Source organism: Sceloporus occidentalis, unplaced genomic scaffold, assembly GCF_023333645.1.
Source record: "Sceloporus occidentalis isolate IW3139 unplaced genomic scaffold, rSceOcc1.0.p SCAF_14, whole genome shotgun sequence".
Lineage (NCBI taxonomy): Eukaryota > Metazoa > Chordata > Lepidosauria > Squamata > Phrynosomatidae > Sceloporus > Sceloporus occidentalis.
In genome coordinates this window covers 10,874,944-10,894,878 of record NW_028316994.1, presented here as the reverse complement: position 1 = coordinate 10,894,878, position 19,935 = coordinate 10,874,944, and the positions used below count along the sequence as shown (strand labels likewise).

Genomic DNA, 19,935 nt, shown 5'->3' with positions numbered 1-19,935 from the left:
AGCCATGACATCATAAAAATATTTTGTTGCAGGTAACTTTCATGAAGAGCCACTTTGTTTTTTTTTAATAATTATTTTATTATTTTAAAAAAGACATACACAGACATATAAATACATCTAGCAATGCAACTAGTATACAGAAAATATTTCAAAATGTAGAATACCTCTTCAATTTCAACAAATAACTTAACAACAAATACCAATCACAAATTCTCCAAACTTACTACCTACACATATTCTAAACTACCCCCTCCCCCTTTTCTCCATTCCCTCCCTTTACATCCCCACACAATACACACGTACAACAAGTATTGACTTCCTAGCTGCCAACTATAAACATTAGTGTTATCATTTGACTTTTGCATATTCAGTGTTATTACATTAGTACCCCTATAAGCGCTGCAAGATAATTATCATTTCATCTGGAATCACTCTTTTATAGATTACAAATGGCAAAGAAGTTAAGAGTTGTCTGGTTTGATTTGCCCGATTCCATGCTCAGGTAGTTTAAGACTTTGCTCCAATCCACTGACACATTATTATTGAACTCATTTCTTAACGCTTCTGTTAGCATGTCCATCTCCATACCCTCGAGTAATTTTAGCAGCCAATCATCCTTATTTGGGGTCTGCTCATTTTTCCAATTTTGGGCAAAGCAAATCCTTGCCAAAGAAATCATATAAAAAATCACCTTTCTTTCTTCTTTTTTGATGTCCCCATCCATCATTCCTAGTAGGTAAAGTTCTGGTTTTAGTGTTAATTTAGTCCCCATAATCATGTTAATTGAATTATTGATCATTTTCCAGTATAGTTTGGCTTTATCACATTCCCACCAACAGTGATAAAAGGTACCTTTCTCTTTCTTACACTTCCAACATGCTTCTTTGTTAGTTTTATATATTTTAGCCATTTTATAAGGTGATAAGTGCCAGAAATAAAACATTTTATAACAGTTTTCTCTTATATGGACTGAGAAAGAGTCAATTTCTTGATATCTGTCCAAACTTTATCCCATTGGTCTAATGTAATTGAATGGCCTATACACCTCGCCCATTTCACCATTTGTTCTTTTACCATTTCTTCTTCCATATCCAGAGCTAGCAGTGTTGGATAAAATTTACATATTAGCTTGTCACTTTCAGTGTACAAGATTTTGCCCAATTCGGATTTTTTAATGTCTAGTTCAAATTCGTATGTCTTTTCATCCATTTTGAATTTTTCATAAATTTGTCTGTACGTAAACCAGTTTAGATTGTAACCATCTCCCCTTTCCTTCATTATTTCTTCTCTTGATTTCAGTGAGATTTTTCCTTGTGTGGTTTTCCATAAATCTTCGTATCTAAGCCAGGAAATCCCTTCACTTGTTTCTTTTCTGTGTATGGCCTCATGTGGGGATACCCAGCCAAATATTTTAGGAAGAATGTGTCTTTTGTATTTTTTTCCAAATTCTAAATAATGGTCTCCTAAAGATATGATTACAAAATAATTTAGATTGATTTTTCCTTTCATAGATCAAGTAGAAATGCCACCCCATATTAAGATCTTCCCCTTCCAAGTCTAATAAAAGTCTATTTTCTAATGTTACCCAATCTTTAATCCATAGTAAGACACATGCCTCGAAATATAATTTTAATGATGGTAAATCAAATCCTCCTCTCCTGGTGACATCCTGAAGATTTTTTTAGTTTAATTCTGGGTTTCTTTCCCCTCCAGACAAAGTTGGAGATATCTTGGTTCCAGTCCTTGAATATATTTTCCACTGGTATAATAGGGATTGTCTGAAAAAGAAACAACATTCTCAGCAAGATGTTCATTTTAATAGTGGAGACCCTACCCAACAATGAAATGCCCAATTTATTCCATGACACCAAATCTTTTTTTTTTTATTTCTTTCCATATTTTCTTAAAGTTATCCTCAAAAAGATCAATTGATTTTTTTTGAAATTATAATCCCCAAATATTTAACTTTTTTTACTACATCAATCCCCGTTGTTTCGTTCAGCTCTTTTTCTTCTTTTTTACTCAGATTTTTGGTAATTATGTTTGATTTATTTTTGTTGATCTTACAGCCTGTTATGTTTCCAAACTCCTCTAGCAGCGTCATCACGAATGGCATATTTCTTAGGGGGTCATCCACTATCAAAACCACATCATCTGCAAAGGCTCTTATCTTTACGCAGGTCCCTTTAATTTTGATCCCATGAATTTTTAGTTCTTCCCTGATAGTTTTAATTAATAGTTCTATAATTAGTAGAAATAAAAGGGGGGAAAGTGGGCAACCCTGATGAGTAACTCTTTGAATTTGAATTTTCCTAGATTTATCATTATTAATTCAAATTTGTGCCGATTGGTTGCTATAAATTTTTTGGATCCAATTTAAAAAGTTTTCTCCTATATTAATTTTCTGTAGAATTTTTAATAGTGTGTTCCAATTAACCGAATCAAAAGCTTTTTCGAAGTCCAAAAAAATAATAATCCAATTTTCTTTTCATTGTGTTTCTCCCTGTATTCCAAAATATTAATAATTGTCCTAGTAATATCTTTTATATGTCTGTTTGGTAGGAAACCCCTTTGCTCTTCCCCAATTATTTCCACCAAATATTTTTTCAGTCTTTTGGCTAGAATGGAGGCGAAGAATTTATAATCATTATTTAAAAGTGATATAGGTCTATAACTACTTGGGTCCTCTACATCTTTTCCTTCTTTGGGTATGACTATAATGTCTGCTTGCTTCCAAGAGGCCGGTATATCTTCCAATAAAGCTTCATTCATAACTTTTTGGAGAGGTGGTGTAATTTCTTCAATAAAAGTTTTGTAAAATGAGTTTGGTATGCCATCATTTCCTGGGGCCTTTCCCAATTTAGCTTGCCTAATTGCATCCCAAATTTCAGTCCTCATTATTGGTTTATTTAATTCTTCACGCCAATCTTCCGCAGTAGATATTAAATTTAATTTGTCTATATAATTTTCTACTTTATCTAACTCTCTTCTCTTATACAGGTTTTCGTAGAAGACACGAAATGCCTCCTTGATTTCCTCCTGTTGGGTAAATATCTTTTCTCTTTTTTTAATTTTGTTGATTGCTCTTTTTTTCCTAATTCGTTTTAGTTTATATGACAACCATTTTCCCGTTTTATTAGCTTGTTCAAAGTTTTTTTGTTTCACCATTTTCAATCTTTTCTCTAATTCCACGGTCATTTCCAGATCAATTTGTTTTTTCAGGATTTTTATTTCTTTTTGAATTGATTCGTTCTTTGGATTCTTTTTTAATTCCTCCTCCTTCACTTTGAGGGATTTATTCAATAAATTCCTGATCTTATTCTTTTTTCTAAGCCAAGTTATGTTTTGTTGTGTAAAGAATCCTATGAAGAGCCACTTTGGTCGGAGCACTGGACTATAAGTCCAGTGGTCAAGGTTCAATTCCTGCATGGCCATGGAAACCCACTGAGTGAACATGAGCAGGTCACACACTCTCAGCCTCAGAAGATGGCAATGCCACACCACCTCCAAAGAAACTTGCTAAGAAAAACCCATGATACTGTAGGTCACCTTTCAACTTTCATTCCTTTCAGCTTTTATTGGTGTTACAACAAAATGCTAAAGTGAAATGATTAGTGGGATCCTATTTGTGGCTTATTTCTGTAATGCGATCTACATGGGGCTACCTTTGTACCAGGTTCGGAAGCTACAGGTAGTTCAGAATGCAGCAGCCAGATTGATCACAGGTACTTCAGACCACATAACACCTATATTAAAATCTCTCCACTGGCTGCCTATTAGCTTCCGGGCGCAATACAAAGTGTTGGTCGTTAACTATAAAGCCCTACATGGCTTGGGCCAGAGTTACTTGAGGGAGTGCCTCTCCCTACATAATCCACGCCGCACCCTCAGAACCACAGGGAAATTTTTACTTGATTGCCCCAAGGTAAAACTAGCAGCAACTCACTGGAGGACTTTTACAGCGACTGCCCCTACCCTCTGGGACGCACTCCCAGAAAAGATTCAACTCTGTTGTTGTTGTTGTTATTATTATTATTATTATCATTATTAACCTTCATTTATAAAGCGCTGTAAATTTGCACAGCGCTGTACATACAATCTTTTTAATTGGACAGTTCCCTGCCCTCAGGCTTACAATCTAAAAAGACACAACACAAAAGGAGAAGGGAGTGGTGGTGGGGAAGGGGCTACATTATGTTCTACATTAGAATCCTTTAAGAAGGCATTAAAAACCTACCTCTTTCAAGTAGTATATCCTCCCGATTCTGTTTAGATTAAGGAGTCTCCCCACCTCCATAACTGATCGTTTTAAGGATCTGTATATGGTTCAGGTTTTTAGGAAACTGTATGAAATTGTTATTGTAATTGTTATACTTACTGAGCCATTTTATTGTTTTGTACTGTCACATGCTTACTATGTTGTGAACCGCTTTGATCTACAGGAAAGGCAGTATATAAAATTATTATTATTATTATTATTATTATTATTATTATTATGTATTCATAACATGGACTTACATGTGTGTATGTCTTTTCTTGGAAGCTCTGCCAGACACTATTCTCAATTCAAAGGAGAGAAAGACAAGGAGCAGTGTAAGGAGGCCTTTATATTCCAACATCAAAAATACACAATATTGGCTGATATACCTAAATATTGTAATGATTTGGTTGACTGACTTGGAATACTGAGTTGCAAGTCACCACTGATGTACTTCAATTATCTGATTTGACTTGTTTTCATCATGACATGAGAAGGAGAGACATGTATATGTACTGTGTAAAGCTAGGGTGTAATTCTACTTCATAAATATACATATAAATTCCTCTTTGCATTAATATGAAGAAAAAGAATGAAAGAACAAGAGAGACCCAGCCCTAGTTCCTATCAAAGGAGATTATCATATTGCGTCACACGGCATTTTCTCCCGAGATGCGGGATGTAAACTTCAACAGTCAGATTTTATCACAAACACTTCTGTCCAGGCAGAAGGCATCCTGTTCCCAATCTGGGCTTCTCCTGTACCTTGCAAAGAAAATAAAAAACGCTTCTGTGCAAAGGATGGTGTGATAATCTCCACTGTTTGCTCAGCTGCAGGAAGGGCCTGACGTTGCCAGCATTGGCATGGATTGGAGGCCAAGAAAGAGAAATACATCGTGGCAGAGTGACACCATGACATCAAAGTTTGGAGGCAGAGATAGAGGGCTTTTAATCATCACCTAGTCCCAAGACTAACTTTCTTGAAGACAGCACTAGGGCCTTCCATCATCTTTTAGTACAGTGTAGGCTTCTCTTGGTCACATTAAGATGGGAAAGGAATTATGTTTCCATAGGCATTAAATTGAATCTTTGTGTCTTCTTATCTCAAGAGTGAGGTGACAAGGGAGACAGAGGACAGGGAAGGAAGGAAGGAATTGAGGTAGACAGGCAGACAGGCTATAAAATTTAGAGTAAATAATGTCTAAATGCTAAGAATATCATCAAAAAGCTTATTCAGTGAAATAAACCAAAGCACCAGTTCTATCAAAAAGGATCCAATATTACAGTGTCTCCTTCTATAGTTATTGGCGCTCTCAACATAAATTACCTGGGGAATTTGGCAAAATATTTTTTCTCAGGGTAAAAGGGAAAGAATATGGTAGTAGTCTTAACACATGGGAGCCAAACATTGTTCTTCAGCCAGCAGATCCAATCCATCTGAGGAAGTAGACTCAAGTCTATGAAAGCTCATGTTACCAGCTTCTTTTTTTCAGTTAGTCTCAAAGGTGCACAACTTACAAGATCTCCTTGCATCCTGATTTTCCATAAAACATGACTACTCCTTTGATTTGTATATTGTTATAAATTTTGAAGTCAATAAACAATTTTATAGAATCAAAGAGTTGGAAGAGACCATTAGCATTCCCTAACAGAGAATCATTTCCTTTTACATGTGGATATATGAAATGAGGTCATTATGCATAACAAATAAGATGGAATAAACATCAATGCTTTTTCTTTACTAAATGTTCTTTTACATTTAGCTCAGGTCTCAACAGAATGATATAGCATTTAGGGAAGAAGATACAAGCCAGTAAAGCAAAACTAGAGACCAAGATGGAGAAGACTTCTACAGCCACCATATTTGTCCCTTTGGTACTCAGGTAACTTGGGACAAAGGAAACCCAAACACTGCAAAAGACCAACATGCTGAAGGTGATCAGCTTGGCTTCATTGAAACTGTCAGGCAGCTTCCTGGCGAAGAAAGCAACTGTGAAGCTGATGAAAGCCAAGAGCCACATGTAACTCAGGACAAGGTAGAACATAGTCTCAGAGCCTTCATTGCACTGCAAGATGGTCTCAGCCGGCTGGGAGTGCATGTCAGCCTCTGGAAATGGCGGTGTGGTTATTAACCAAACAGCACAGATCAGAGTTTGAATAACAGAACAGACGAAGATCACTGATGTTGCCAGCTTCTTCCCAATCCATTTCCTCATCTTGTTCCCTGGCTTTGTGGCAATGAAGGCCAGCACCACAGTGATAGTTTTGGCCAACATGCAAGAAATAGCTATAGAAAAGACAACCCCAAAGACTGTTTGCCGGAGAAGGCAAGAAACCTTCCCTGGAGTGCCAAGGAAAAGAAAGGAGCAAAGAAAGCAGAGCAACAGAGAGACAAGCAGAATACAGGTAATGGTCCAGTTGTTGGCTTTGACAATGGGAGTTTCTTGGTAATGGATGAAAGTCCCCATTACCATAATTGTGATTAGTGAAAAGAAGACTACAGAGGAAGTCAAAACTGCTCCTAGGGGTTCTGTGTAGGACAAATAAATGTCTCTTTTAGGAAGGCATTGGTCTTGCTTCTCATTTGGATAGTGATCGTCTGGGCACTTTGCACATTCGCTTGCATCTGAAATACATGAAAAAGCTCTCAGTGTTTCCCAAACCACTGCAAATATTCTTTAAATTTCATTTAAAAATCAATTTTGCTTAAATCTGAATTAACCAAATTTTGTTCTTTCTTCCATGAGAATATTTGATGTGTTTGCTACAAATAATTCCTTTTTGTTTCTAAATAAGGCCTAGTACATATCGGCCCCAAAGGATGCTCTCGTCACGTGTGAGGGGTGCCCCGCACACACGTCCCTTGCCCCTTGCACATGACGAGGGCATCCTCATTGCGTGGCGCTGAAAAGATAACACGCCTATCAATGACGTCACTGCTTCACAGCATCCCCTAGGCTCTTGTCCTGGGGGACCTCAACATCCCCTTCAAGGCCAGCCATGGTCCAACTGGTGCAGCTTGGGAGTTCATGGCTACCATGACTGCCATGGGCCTGTCCCAACTGGTCTCAGGGCCTACGCATTCTGCTGGTAATACACTTGATGTTCTTTTTTGTACGGACATGGAGATTCCGTGGGTGGAGGTAACTAATGTCTCTGCCCTGTCATGGACGGACCATTTTCTAGTCGAGGCTAGATTCAAGGCATCTACCCAATTCCCTCCCGGGGGTGGTGGACCTATTCGAATGGTCCACCCTCGAAGGCTGATGGAACCCAAAAGGTTCCAAGAAGCCCTAGACGGGTATATGGTTGGAACTGACGGCGATTCTGTTGATGCCCTGGCTAACACCTGGGATACCGATCTCTCCAGGGCTATACACAGTATCGCTCCCAAGCTTCCTTTCCGGCCTGCTTCCAAAAAACAACCCTGGTATACGGAAGACCTCAGGGAAAGGAAGCGGGCTGTGCAACGACTAGAGCGCAACTGGCGAAGACATCAGCACTTATCCGACAAGGCACTCCTAGAGTCCCATTTGAAGGCCTACGGAGTGGCAATAAGTGCAGCAAAGCACTCGTTCTATGCTGCACGTATTGTATCCGCGGAATCGCGTCCGGCAGAGCTGTTCAAGGTAGTGAGAGAGCTTACCCAACTGCCCCCCTCCCTGAACCCTATATTGGAACCATCCAAAGCCTGCTGTGATGAATTTAACAACTTCTTCTCGGATAAAATCTCTCGGATAAGGGCTGATCTTGATGCCAGTATTTCTTCAGAATCCAGAGTAGAGGTCTCCAGAGCTTCCGTGGACTTTGTTAAACTGGATCATTTTGAGTCGGTGAGTACTGAGGAAGTGAACAAGATTCTTCGAAGTGTTAGGAAGACAACATGCTCTCTCGATCCCTGTCCTTCATGGCTGGCAGCTCGGGGGGGACGGCTGTAACTACTATGTTAAGTCGCATAGTTAATTCATCTTTTGGGGAAGGGCGGTTTCCATCCAGTTTAAAATTGGCCGTTGTAAAACCACTGTTAAAACAGCCCTCCCTAGACCCCCTGATTCGCAATAATTATCGGCCTGTTTCGCTGCTGCCTTTTCTGGGGAAGGTGATCAAGAGGGCGGTTGCCTTCCAGCTTCAAGTAATCTTGGATGAAATGGATTTTCTAGACCCATTTCAAACCAGCTTCTGGGCGGGCTATGGAGTTGAGATTGCCATGGTCTCCCTGGTCGATGATCTCCGTCTGGGCATGGACAGGGGTAGCATGTCCCTGTTAGTGCTCTTGCACATCTCAGCGGCTTTCGATACCATTGACCATGAGGGAGTTAGGTATAGGGGGCCCTGCGCTCCAGTGGTTCCGTTCCTACCTCTCGGGTAGATTCCAGATGGTGCAGCTGGGGGACGTTTGCACCGATAAGAGGGCGCTTACATCTGGTGTCCCTCGAGGAGCTATTCTGTCCCCCATGCGATTTAACATTTACATGAAACCGCTGGGAGAGATCATCCGGAGACAGGGGGCACGGTGTTATTAGTACGCTGATGACACCCAAATGTTTCTCTGTGTCTCCGACTGATGCAGTGACCAGAGATGGCATCTCTCCTCTAAATGCCTGTCTGGAGTCGGTAATGGGCTGGATGAGGGAAAACAGACTCAGTCTTAATCCAGAGAAAATGTAAGTACTCGGGATAGGTTCCCCAGGCCAGGGGATGGAAATTTGTCCACCTGTCCTGAATGAGGTCATGCTTCCCCTGAAGGACTCAGTTCGCAGTCTGGGGGTGCTTCTGGATTCGTCGCTCCACCTTACATCTCAGGTGAATGCGACAGTCAGGAGCACCTGTTATCAGCTTCGGCTGATACGCCAGCTGCGACCCTACCTGGGCCGGGGGGACCTTGAAACGGTAGTACATGTGCTGGTAACCTCTCGGCTGGATTTCTGTAATGCACTCTACATGGGGCAACCCTTGTACCAAACCCGGAAGCTTCAATTAGTACAGAATATGGCAGCTGGGCTGGTCACTGGATGCTCCAGGACTAGCCATATAACACCCATCTTGCAAAATCTACATCGGCTGCCCATTCGCTTCCAGGGGCAATACAAGGTGTTGGTTATTACCTATAAAGCCCTAAATGGCTTGGGCCCAGGGTACTTGGAGGACCGCCTCTCTCCATATAATCCGCCCCGCACTCTGAGATTGGTCGGGAAGCATTTGTTGAGGGTTCCTAAGTCAAAATATACCTCTTCTGCACAAAGGGCATTTTCCATCTTGGCCCCGCCACTCTGGAACTCCCTTCCCGACGAGCTCTGCTCCGTCACTTCCCTTGATCTTTTTAGTAAGGAATTAAAGACCTTTCTCTTCCAACAAGCTTTCCCCCATGTGCCCTGATTACATGCTGTTCTCCCCTGATATGCAATGGAACTATCTAGCTAGTTTGTTTTCATTGGTTTTAACGTTCATTGTAGATTTTATAGTGTTTTAATGTATTGGGTTATTTTTATGATGTTTTTATATTGTATGTTTTTATATTGCATATTGTGTTATATATTTTTCCTTGCTGTACCCCGCTTTGATCTATTTTTGAAAAAGTGGGTTATAAATAAAAATTATTATTATTATTATCAAAATGGAGCAACACAACAGCAACATGCTCATGCCGCCGCAAGCTATTTGCGACGGCACAAAAAGAAGCCGCTTTTTATCTGTACTTTTTTCACATAACAGTGCCACGCAATTTAGTTGCTGTGGCGCAGCTACACAGCAACAAGAGGCAGCTCCGGGACGCCTCTTCCTGGTGCTCTGTACCACGCCTAAGTTATTATTTCATTTGCATGTGTATTTCAGACATTTTCCCCCAAACATATATCTTTCAACTGCATATTTGAGCACAGAAAGGTACTGACACTAGAACTGACTTTCTTCTTCATGCTCTATACCAGTGATTCTCAACGTGGGTAGGGGGTCTTGGGGTGATGGAAAGATCCAGGAGGAAGGAAGGAAAAGGGAGCTGGCAGGGCAGCCTTCAATCAAAGTACAAGCATGAAAGAAAGACAAGGGGAACCAGGGGGCTTTAGGGCCATAGTGGGGATGAGGCGTTCCAGCACTTGGTGGAAGAGGAGAAGCTGTGGCAAAAAAAGATCTTTCACATTTGGGACTCTGCCTAAGCTTTGGGAGTTGTGGTAAGACTGGGATGACAAGGGAGAGTTGCACAGCTTCTCCTTCCCTCTTGCATCAGACCATCTGAAAGAGAAGAGGCAGTAGAAGAAACAATGTCTGTTGGTGGAGGGGACTACTTCAAGTTGTGATTGATTCTTCAAAAGATTGCCTTTGCCTCTCTCAGAGTGGGAGTTTTTCTTTGCCGGGAAGAAAAATGGGAATCTGGTTGTGCTCCTCTCCCTCCTGGTGAAGAAGGATTGAGAGTCCTTCCTAGCCAGAGGAGAAGCTTCCCTGTTTGCACTTGGTATCAGTGACTGCACTTGGTATCAGTGACTTCCTAGCCAGAGGATAAGCTTCCCTGTTTGCACCTGGGATCAGTGACTGAGCAGATGGTCAAGCAGTGAATATGAAGCCTTTCACCCACAATGGTTTTTGCTGCAAGACCAGTATGAGCAAAAGGTTTCTCAGGGGCTGCTCAGGACAAAGGAACTTGAGCATCCATGGATTTTGGTTTCTGCAGGGAAGGTCCCAAAACTGATCCTTCACAGATTCCGAGGGCCAACTATATCTCACTGATCACAAATTCCACTTGCTCAGGTTGAGCCCTGTTAGTATTCTCATATTACAAATCTTTTGTATAACACAACACGCTGTCCAGGAAGAAAACCTGGGAACTTCACTGATTTTTCCCCCAGTCTGGAGATCCTCTTAATCATAACTGCGGGTTTCCCTTTTCTCCTTCTTATGATTGACAGATAAGAAGGGTCACAATAATTCACAAGAGAACATCCTCTCAATGTATACCAAACCCATTATTTGCTTTTGTTTTCTGTGCCTAGAAATCATTTCTGACTTATGAGAACCCCAAGGCAAGCTGGTCATGGGGTTTTCTTGGCAACATTTGTTGAGAAGAGATTCTGCCAAAAACTAATTTGAGAGCTTTCTTCTGGAGGCAGATCTTTCAGACCAATCATTCTTAGAGGACTGGCCCCTCCTTACTTATCAGACCGTCTTTCTCCTCACCTTCCCACCAGGGCCCTCTGTTCTGGTAGTCAAGGTCTGCTGTCTCAGCCCAGGATTTCCTCTGCCCCATCCCGGATTCGCCCCTTTTCACTTGCTGCCCCTCATTCCTGGAACCTTCTTCCCCCACAAGCAAGAGCCATCACTTCTTTAACCAGCTTCAAAACGGAGTTGAAAACCATCCTGTTCAGAGTAGCCTTCCCAGGCATTGCATAATTGTCGCTTTCTATTTGATGTTCTTTTGGTGCCTGTTTATCAAACCATTTCCTGTATTGCTATGTACTGTATATGCATTATCCTACTTGAGAGTATGTATTTTCCCTGGAAAATGATTAACCTTCCATTTTGAAGCCAAGCCCTCCCTCCAGTCCATCTGCCTTGGTCCAGGCCTTGGAGGTAGAGAGGAACTGCTGGACCTCTTACCCTTTCCCTCCACCACTCCCTTCTCCTTCTGTGTCATGTCTTTTTAGATTGTAAGCCCGAGGGCAGGGAACCGTCTAACTAAAAAGATTGCATGTACAGTGCTGTGTAAATTTACAGCGCTTCATAAATAAAGGTTAATAATAATAACAATAATGTTCACAGAAATGTTGAAGCCCCTTTCTAGTGGAATACACAGATACTTTTTCTACACTTAATTCTGCAGAGGCTCTCCTAAACAAGGATGCACTTGCAGATCTGGTTTCCTAAGCATAAATTGAACCCCTATTTTCCTTCTTCCAACATAAAAAAAATTATCAACATTTGCTGATAGAAGCTGAGGAAGACACACTACAAGCTCCTGAGCTGGAAAACATAATAACTATCTGTTGTTGTCCCCCCCCCCCCCCCATATGACTCAAGCCCAAGAATCAGTCTTTTCTAGAATCTTTTCCCCCCCGTGGCCTGTAAGAAAGGAAGTGGTTGGGGTTTAGAATACTCCTCTATGTACAGCAGATTAGGCATTCCCCATATGACAGAATATTCTTTTTCTTACCAATGTGGTCTGAAATCATCTCATCAGCACACTGAACACAGTCATAGCAACAGACATAATTCCCCGGCTGAACAAGCCTGCTGTATCCTGGCTGGCAGTTCTCAACACATCTGGAACATGGTGGCATCTAATGTGAAGCACAAGGATGAGTATTCAGAATGGTGAAAAATTCACTCTTCCTATGTGAGATGAGGTGGTTCACTATCTTTCCATTTCTTAAGACATGGAGAAGAACCTTTAGAATTTTATGATATCACATGAGACTTTTAAACCGTGATTTAATTGAGAAGGAAGTGGCATCGGCGACACTGATAGCACAACACCACTTTCCTCCTGTAGCTGCCCCATCCCCCAGCTGTTCCTTCTCATTCAAGGGGAAAAACCCATGAATGAGCTTCCAATTGCGTGATGCCATGGGTGTGACAAGCCATTCCGGGGCCATTTGTGCATTTCGCAGCCACATGATGCTACTGTACCCTCTTCCTCCCATTCCTCACTACTTTTTTAAAAAAATATCTTGGTTTTCACAGAGTTCCAGAGCTCTGAAACCTCAAGATTAAAACACTAAATCAGAGCGGCAGAGGTCCAAAACTGTACAACAAAAAACGAAAAAGCACCAAAAAAAAGGCCTGCTGGAAAGAGGGAGGATGGAGGGAAGAGAGAGGACAGGAAGGGAGTGCAATGGGGCTGCAGCCCTCAGTTGCCCAAAAGATCATCAATGTGATGATGGCTGCAAAGCTTTAGGTTCCCATTTCATTTTTGAAAATGTAATTGCAGCGAGAAACAGACTGATAAAGCCCTTGGTTGGATAATGATTGTGATTACGTTGGATAGGGAAGAAATGAAGAGTCTGTTCTGAAAAATTCAATGGCTGTGAGGAAACTGCATGACTTATAATGGAAATTTCTACTGCCATATGCAAACACTGATGGGATTTCTTCTCAAAATATGTTCACTCTCTCATAGAAAGTCATGGAGTAAAATTGTCCCACTGCATTTTGAAACTGAACAGTCTGACAATTTGGATACCTTTTCCTTATGTAAAAAAGGTACCTTACAAAAATACCTTCCAACTCAAAGATTCTATGATTTTAGGACGCAAACTATTTGGAATGACTGTTAATCTCTGTATGCCAAAGATAACCTTTGAGTGTCAAAAGTGCTCTTCTTTTTCTCTAGTTTTGTTTGCAAAGAATCTCCCTTTCACACAAATAAAGGAAAATCTACCTTCTTAAACTTGTGATTCCACACAACAGCACTGCCATTCATGGTGAACCTTTTGCCTGCAGAAGCCTGGGGATCAATTCCTCCGACTCGGACTTTTTGGAAAGATTGATTAGAGAAAGTGACCAAGTTGATGACATCAAATCCAGAGGCCAGATCCCCATTCTCATCGAAAAAGACTTCTTCCCCAGCACTATTGTTAAAGCGGATGTATCTCAAAAATGAGCGTAGCTGAATTGAAGGGGGAAAATTACCTGGGTCAACTAGTGGGAAGGGGCATTTGCTATTAACTGTGTATCTATCATCTATCTATCATACTACCTTTGTTCTTGTTCAGGATCCCTGATTTCTTACCACTGGAATGAAAAGAAATTCAACTGAAACCATTTAGTTCTATTTGTGCAGTAAAAGTAAAACTGGTTAAATATCATTTCCTATTAAAATCAAGGAGTAAATTAAGACAGCAGAAGAGTATTTAAACAGAATGAAAGGGGGGGGGGGAGTACAACTTCTGCCATGAAAAGGCTTTGGACTTTTTCACATGAGGACAACTGGAAAGTTATACTAGTCACAATGCAGCAGCATCCAGGGCATTAGGGACAATTTTGCAATAGCTTTGCACATGACGCTGCGCACGATCCAGTCAGAATCCAGACAGAAAAAGAGGAGAATCGGGGAATAAGCATTTTTGCAAAACTCCCATATTTGCATGTTCAGTTCATTTACGAATTCGCTCTCTTCATGTAATTACAGCAGACTGAAAACCAAGTCCCCGATTCTCCCTGTGCCCAGATTTCCCAGGGGTCCTTACTGTGCCCAGGCAGCCTTGATCTTTAAGGGATACACACACATAGAGCTCTTTCCCTTGCGTGGCTGCTCTCCTCCTCTTGCCACAGGGAACAGCTGGTGAGAGAAGGCAAAGGATTTTTGGAACTCCTCCTGTACAGGAGAGAAAAATGGAGGACATGTCCTGGAAAAGGAGTGCATCTGCGAGTTTCAGCCCTCACTGAAACCAGGCAGCCACTTCCTCTTTCTCTCTCTTGTTACTCCTTATTCCTATTCCTACTCCTGTAAAAATCTCTTATTCCTTTGCACCTCACTCTTTACTGCCACTCCTACTCCCAGCCTTGGGCATAGAGAAAGATAGGGATATTTAGGAGAAGATCCTGAAAAGAGCTGTTCTAAGAAATAAGAACTTAAATATATACAAAGTCTCTCCTTCCCTTCCATTGCCTTCCATTCTCATACACGGTTCCTGACCATGCTCTATGAAATGTCTGGTTTAGAGTTTCAGGGCATACCTGCCAGGGTTGAATATTCATGTATTTCCAACTGTTTTCAGGCCCCATTGCTTTCCGTTTGGTTCTCAGTGAATCTGCTTCATGGAGAGCATGGCCTAAAGCATAGACAGCATTATAGATGCTATAGCTTTGGCTGGACATCCCCATTTCAAACACAGTTCCAGGAAGGTTCCTCAGTTTCTCTTCCCCAGTGCAATTCTTCAAATCTGGGTAATTCATGTTATACATTGGGAGAGAGCAGAGAAATACATTGCACCAAAACTCCTTTAGGAGATAAATCTGGTACTTAATTGGATTTAGGTTCTCCAGAAACTCCTGAAATCCTGGCACCACATTGGTGTGGAGGGCAAAAGACAAGGTGCCATTGAAGGATCTTTCTGTAAACTGACTATCAGAGAAAACAGTTGTGACATCCCACTGAGCAGTTGTGATCCAAACTCTTTCCATAGGTTGCTTCTGAAAAAACTCAAGGCTTTCTAGAATTATCCGTAAAATCTCCATAGATTGAGTGTCCCCATAAACCAAAATCACACTAATGTTCTTTGAGAGAAGAGCATTGCAAATGGCATCTAGGGTTTTCTGAAGGAATGGGTCTGATAGGTAACTTGTCAGTCTGGGAACAAACTGTGTGAAAGCAATGCAAATATCCTTCTGGAGAAGACTTGCACTGAGGGTTCGATGAAATCTCTCTCCACTTTCTCCCTCTGGAATGAGGAGACCAATCCAATTCCATCCAAAATACTCAAACATCTGAATAATCCCAAAATACTGAAAGATTTCATCTGGCACCATCCGGAAGAAAGAGGAAAACTGTGTTTTATCACTGAAGATAGGATCAAAAGAACCATAACTCAGCTAGAAGTGGGGAGGAAACACGTTTTTTAAAAAATAAGAAATGCAGTTCTTCTTTCATTAGGGAAACATGTCCCTTTTAATTTCAGGAATAGAGACATGAATGAAAAGAGAAGTTTATTCAACAGCATGAGGTCCAGATGTCAGAATCTGAACAGAGCAATCTGCAACTAAAACATCATTCAGCTGATAGGAGAGGAAAGTACCCATATTTTTACTAACTCCAAAAGATAGGTCTTCCCTTCCAAAGACATTATCCCCTTTTCCCCACAATGTTCAGCTCCTTGAGAATGATGCCAGAATGATATATTTTATACGCCCCTTTTTAATTTTATTTATTTATTTATATTTATATTGTCTTTTGCAAAATATGACTTTTACAACTCATAGACCATATTGTTGCTACAGTATAGCTTCACACATTTTACGCTTTTTGCTCCGATTTTCCTCCAAAGTAGCAGTGTGTTGCATTTCCTCCACTGTCCTTTGGAGCCCTTTGGTCTAGCTTTTATAGACAAAGACCCAAAATCTGTTCTTAGTCCTGACAAGGAAAGGCCCATTGAATCAGTGGGATTTCCTGACATGTTGACTCACGGTTTAACAACTGATGGAATGGGTCTTCTCTAGTTGAGACTTACTAATAAGATGCCAGACAAAAAGCTTCTCTCTTTTCAGAAGCTAAAATTGAGGTGAAAATATGTCAATAGAAGTATAAAATGTTGAAATGAGACTAAAGCCTGCACCTGAGAACAAATTTCTTTACTCCACAAAAGGCAATGTACTTGTGCAGGAGATCATGTCCAATATTTTTTTTCCTTTTCCTTTTCTTTTCCTTCTCCTTTTCAGCAGCATTAAACACATTTTCTGCCGGCAAATCAGATTTTCTAAACAGGAAATCATGTGTGATTTTGAAATCCATAAACTCTATAAGTGAATAGTACATGAAATACTAACAGAAACTCTCATATTCTCATAGAAAGGGAATATATTTACTGATATAGAGGTTTTAAAAAGAAGGCTTACAACCCTACTCTATTTTCCAGCTTTGGCCTGTATTAGACAGCAAGATCCTTTTGGCCCTTCACAGAATTTATTGTACATTTCCCTGGATAGTTTTCCAAATGAAAATATTTTGGAGCATTTCAAATATACAGTATAAGCATGTTTCACCACTCTCTAAAGCAAACCTCTGCACAACCCAAACATACATGCTTTTTCCCATAGTCATTTACCTAATGTACTCATTTTTGGAACACTGTTCTGCTGCACTAAATTTGGAAATATCTAGAACACTGAATATGGCTTCTTTTCAGAAATGTATGGAGTTCTGCCAGGTTTGAAATTGATAAGACACACACACACACGCACACACACACACACACACACACACACACCGTAATGAATTGAAATGTACCTTTATCTCATTCCTTGTGATGACAGAATTATAAATCAGATGAACATTTAGGTCTCCTTGTGGACTGTGTGGTTTAGGAGATTATCACACGGAAAAATGTGCCCATGATAGACCTCAGCTACGCTTATCCGGCCAATTTTCAAAAACAGAAGTCAGCCATTTTTGAAGAGCCATGGGATAAGCATGACTGGGGTCCAGGATGCAGACAGTTGCACTCACCCAGCCACCGGTGCGTGTGATAAAACCCAGGTTTGTCTTTAAAGTCTTGAGCATATTGCAGAAGCATTTCTCTATGCAATAATCTCTTTAGTCTTTCTGTCTGTTTGCCCAGCTAAGGGAGATTTCTATGCTCCTGACTTTTACACATGAAGAAAAAAAATCCTGACAAATAAAAGAGGGGAGTTATGATGAATTGGGTAACCAAGGAGAACATCAAATGCAGTAGAGTTGTGGCTGTTCAGCAGTCATCGTTCCCTCTTTTGACCCAGACATTCTTCTCCATCATCCATCCTACTTGAGTTAGGACAATGTTTGCAAAATCCTCTCCCAAATCAGGGGTCCTTGGTAGAGTGGTGCGGATCTATATCTGTCAGACTCATTGTACTAAAGGATCCACAGAAAACACCTACTATGCAAATATGAAGAGATATTTCTTACATGTAGTCTACTAGGACAAAGAACACAGATGCCAGTGCCAAACAGAGATAAAGGCAATTGGGAAATAGTGTGGTGCAGGTACTAAAACAGATTCACATCACTTGAAACTGAGAAGACACACAGTACTGACAAGACCATTTCAAAGTTGCAAATTATGAGGAAGATATAGAAGTAGATGAGATGGAGGAACAACACATCTCTGGGCTTTTGAATTTTGTACCAAGGGATGAAGAATGAATACACGTACCTGTGGAATTTTGTAGATATTTAAAACATTGGCAATCTGGAGGGATGTTTGGGAGGTGAGACCACCAATGATGGCTATGAGCTTCTTCTTCCAGTTACATTTGTAATTGGGGACATACTTTTCTCCGATTGAGAGAAGATCCACGGTGGCCTCACTGGCTTTCAGGGAATTAAATGCATTGTCATACATTTTTATTTCCAGTGTGTGGTTCGGCAGCAACTTGTCATTCATACTGATCTCATGAATGGCAAAATGAAAAGCTAGAATGTGCTGGTAGTTCTTAGGCAAGATCCTGCATTGAGAATGTCAATTAATTAAATGTATAGGTTTATATCAAAGATAGAAATGCACTTTATTTACTTAATATACTAGGGGAGACCTTGAGATTTAAATATAGGCATTGTATGAGAGTAGCAGATGGGCATAAAGCTTGTGCTATTCTCTTTCAAAATAGATTCAGAAGTTGAATTCATCAGTTGTATCCTAGTGCAAAGGCATACATTTATAGTACAACCTGAGGTGAGGAATTGGGAGATAGAAATGTTTTTTTGATATCAAAATGGCAAGAATTCTTATTCTTTGTTTAAAGAAAATGGTTCCTGTCACACAAGTCTTTCAAGAATACAGGGTTGGTCATTTTTGTTTTGCATCCTTGAGCATTTGGGAGTGATTAATCTACCAGAAATATTAAGAAATAAATCTTAATCTACATTTTTTCCCCATTCTGGCATACAGTTCATAGCTACATAGCATTTTCATGGATTCCCCTTTCCCCTGGAAAACATAAAATTTTAGTCTTAGATGCTTTTTTTTCTTTTCATTTCATTTCACAGAATGATTGTGTGCTCTATTACGCATATAATTATTAAACATGCTTCCATGCACTCTATTTTTTACTTCATAACAGGTTTAAACATCACTTGTCTGCTATGCTCCTAGCTATCTACTGGTCTGAGATTGTTGGAGGTCTCAACTTGGCTTGCTCTTATAGAATCAAGTCATAGGTTTAGGTTAATATGAATATTTCTACATTGGTTGATTTTGCCTGCACTTCAGTAGACAGTTGTCTAGACTAGATGTGAACCCCTTGGAAATGTGAACCCCTTGGAAAAAATGTGTTTGGCTTGGGGCCATACCACAACTGCAGTTATACATCTGCAATAGCTGCAGTTTCCCATTTGATAATCCAGCCTGTCATCTCTGGCACCTGGAGTCACTGTGTGAAAAATTATTGTATTGCAAGCAGCCATCCATCTGTGCCAACACTAACAGAATTTAAATTAGACTTGCTTGAATCAAATCTAACCAAACCAATTCAAAGTCATTCCTTTGCACTCTTCTTCTTGCTTACCGAGCTTGGGAGGCTGATCTCTGTGCTTTTCTAAAGTCATTTAATGGCATTTCTGCTAATGCAATGGACACAAATTCCCCAAAGAGAAGACTTCTGGAATTAGGAGAATTCCATAGACTTGGCTGCTGTCGGGTACACATGGAGCCCCAACCTTTCTTCAAAATGTTAGACAGGAGTAAGATGAGGAGTAATGACAACTCTGTCAGTGCCATTATAGTTTGGACTCAGCTCCAACTACGCACCCACATTCATCCCTATGCTCACCTGTCTGGTTTTCAGAAAACCACCCCCACCCAAACAGCAATGTTTTCTGGTCCCAAAACTCCAAATGCAGCATTTGCACTAAAGGATGAGCTCTCCAAACAATGTTAAATAGAATTCCTTGCTAGCCTCAAGCAGATGTTCCCTTGAAAAGACCATTTATATATTGGAGAAAATATAAATGAATTAATTATCCTATTATTATTATTATTATTATTATTATTATTATT

The 19,935-nt window shown here is 40.5% G+C and overlaps 1 protein-coding gene across 1 annotated transcript; it reads right to left on the bottom strand.

The window, feature by feature from the left end:
• Positions 1 to 5,982: 5,982 nt before the first annotated feature.
• On the bottom strand, positions 5,983 to 19,656 carry LOC149303899 (vomeronasal type-2 receptor 26-like). Its single transcript, XM_089480857.1, has 6 exons — positions 19,445 to 19,656; positions 18,094 to 18,385; positions 14,924 to 15,778; positions 13,626 to 13,853; positions 12,399 to 12,525; positions 5,983 to 6,884 (listed from the first exon to the last, which is right to left on the bottom strand). The coding sequence occupies exons 1-6, from the start codon at positions 19,654 to 19,656 to the stop codon at positions 5,983 to 5,985; spliced, it is 2,616 nt and encodes an 871-aa protein (XP_089336983.1).
• Between the last annotated feature and the right edge of the window lie 279 nt (positions 19,657 to 19,935).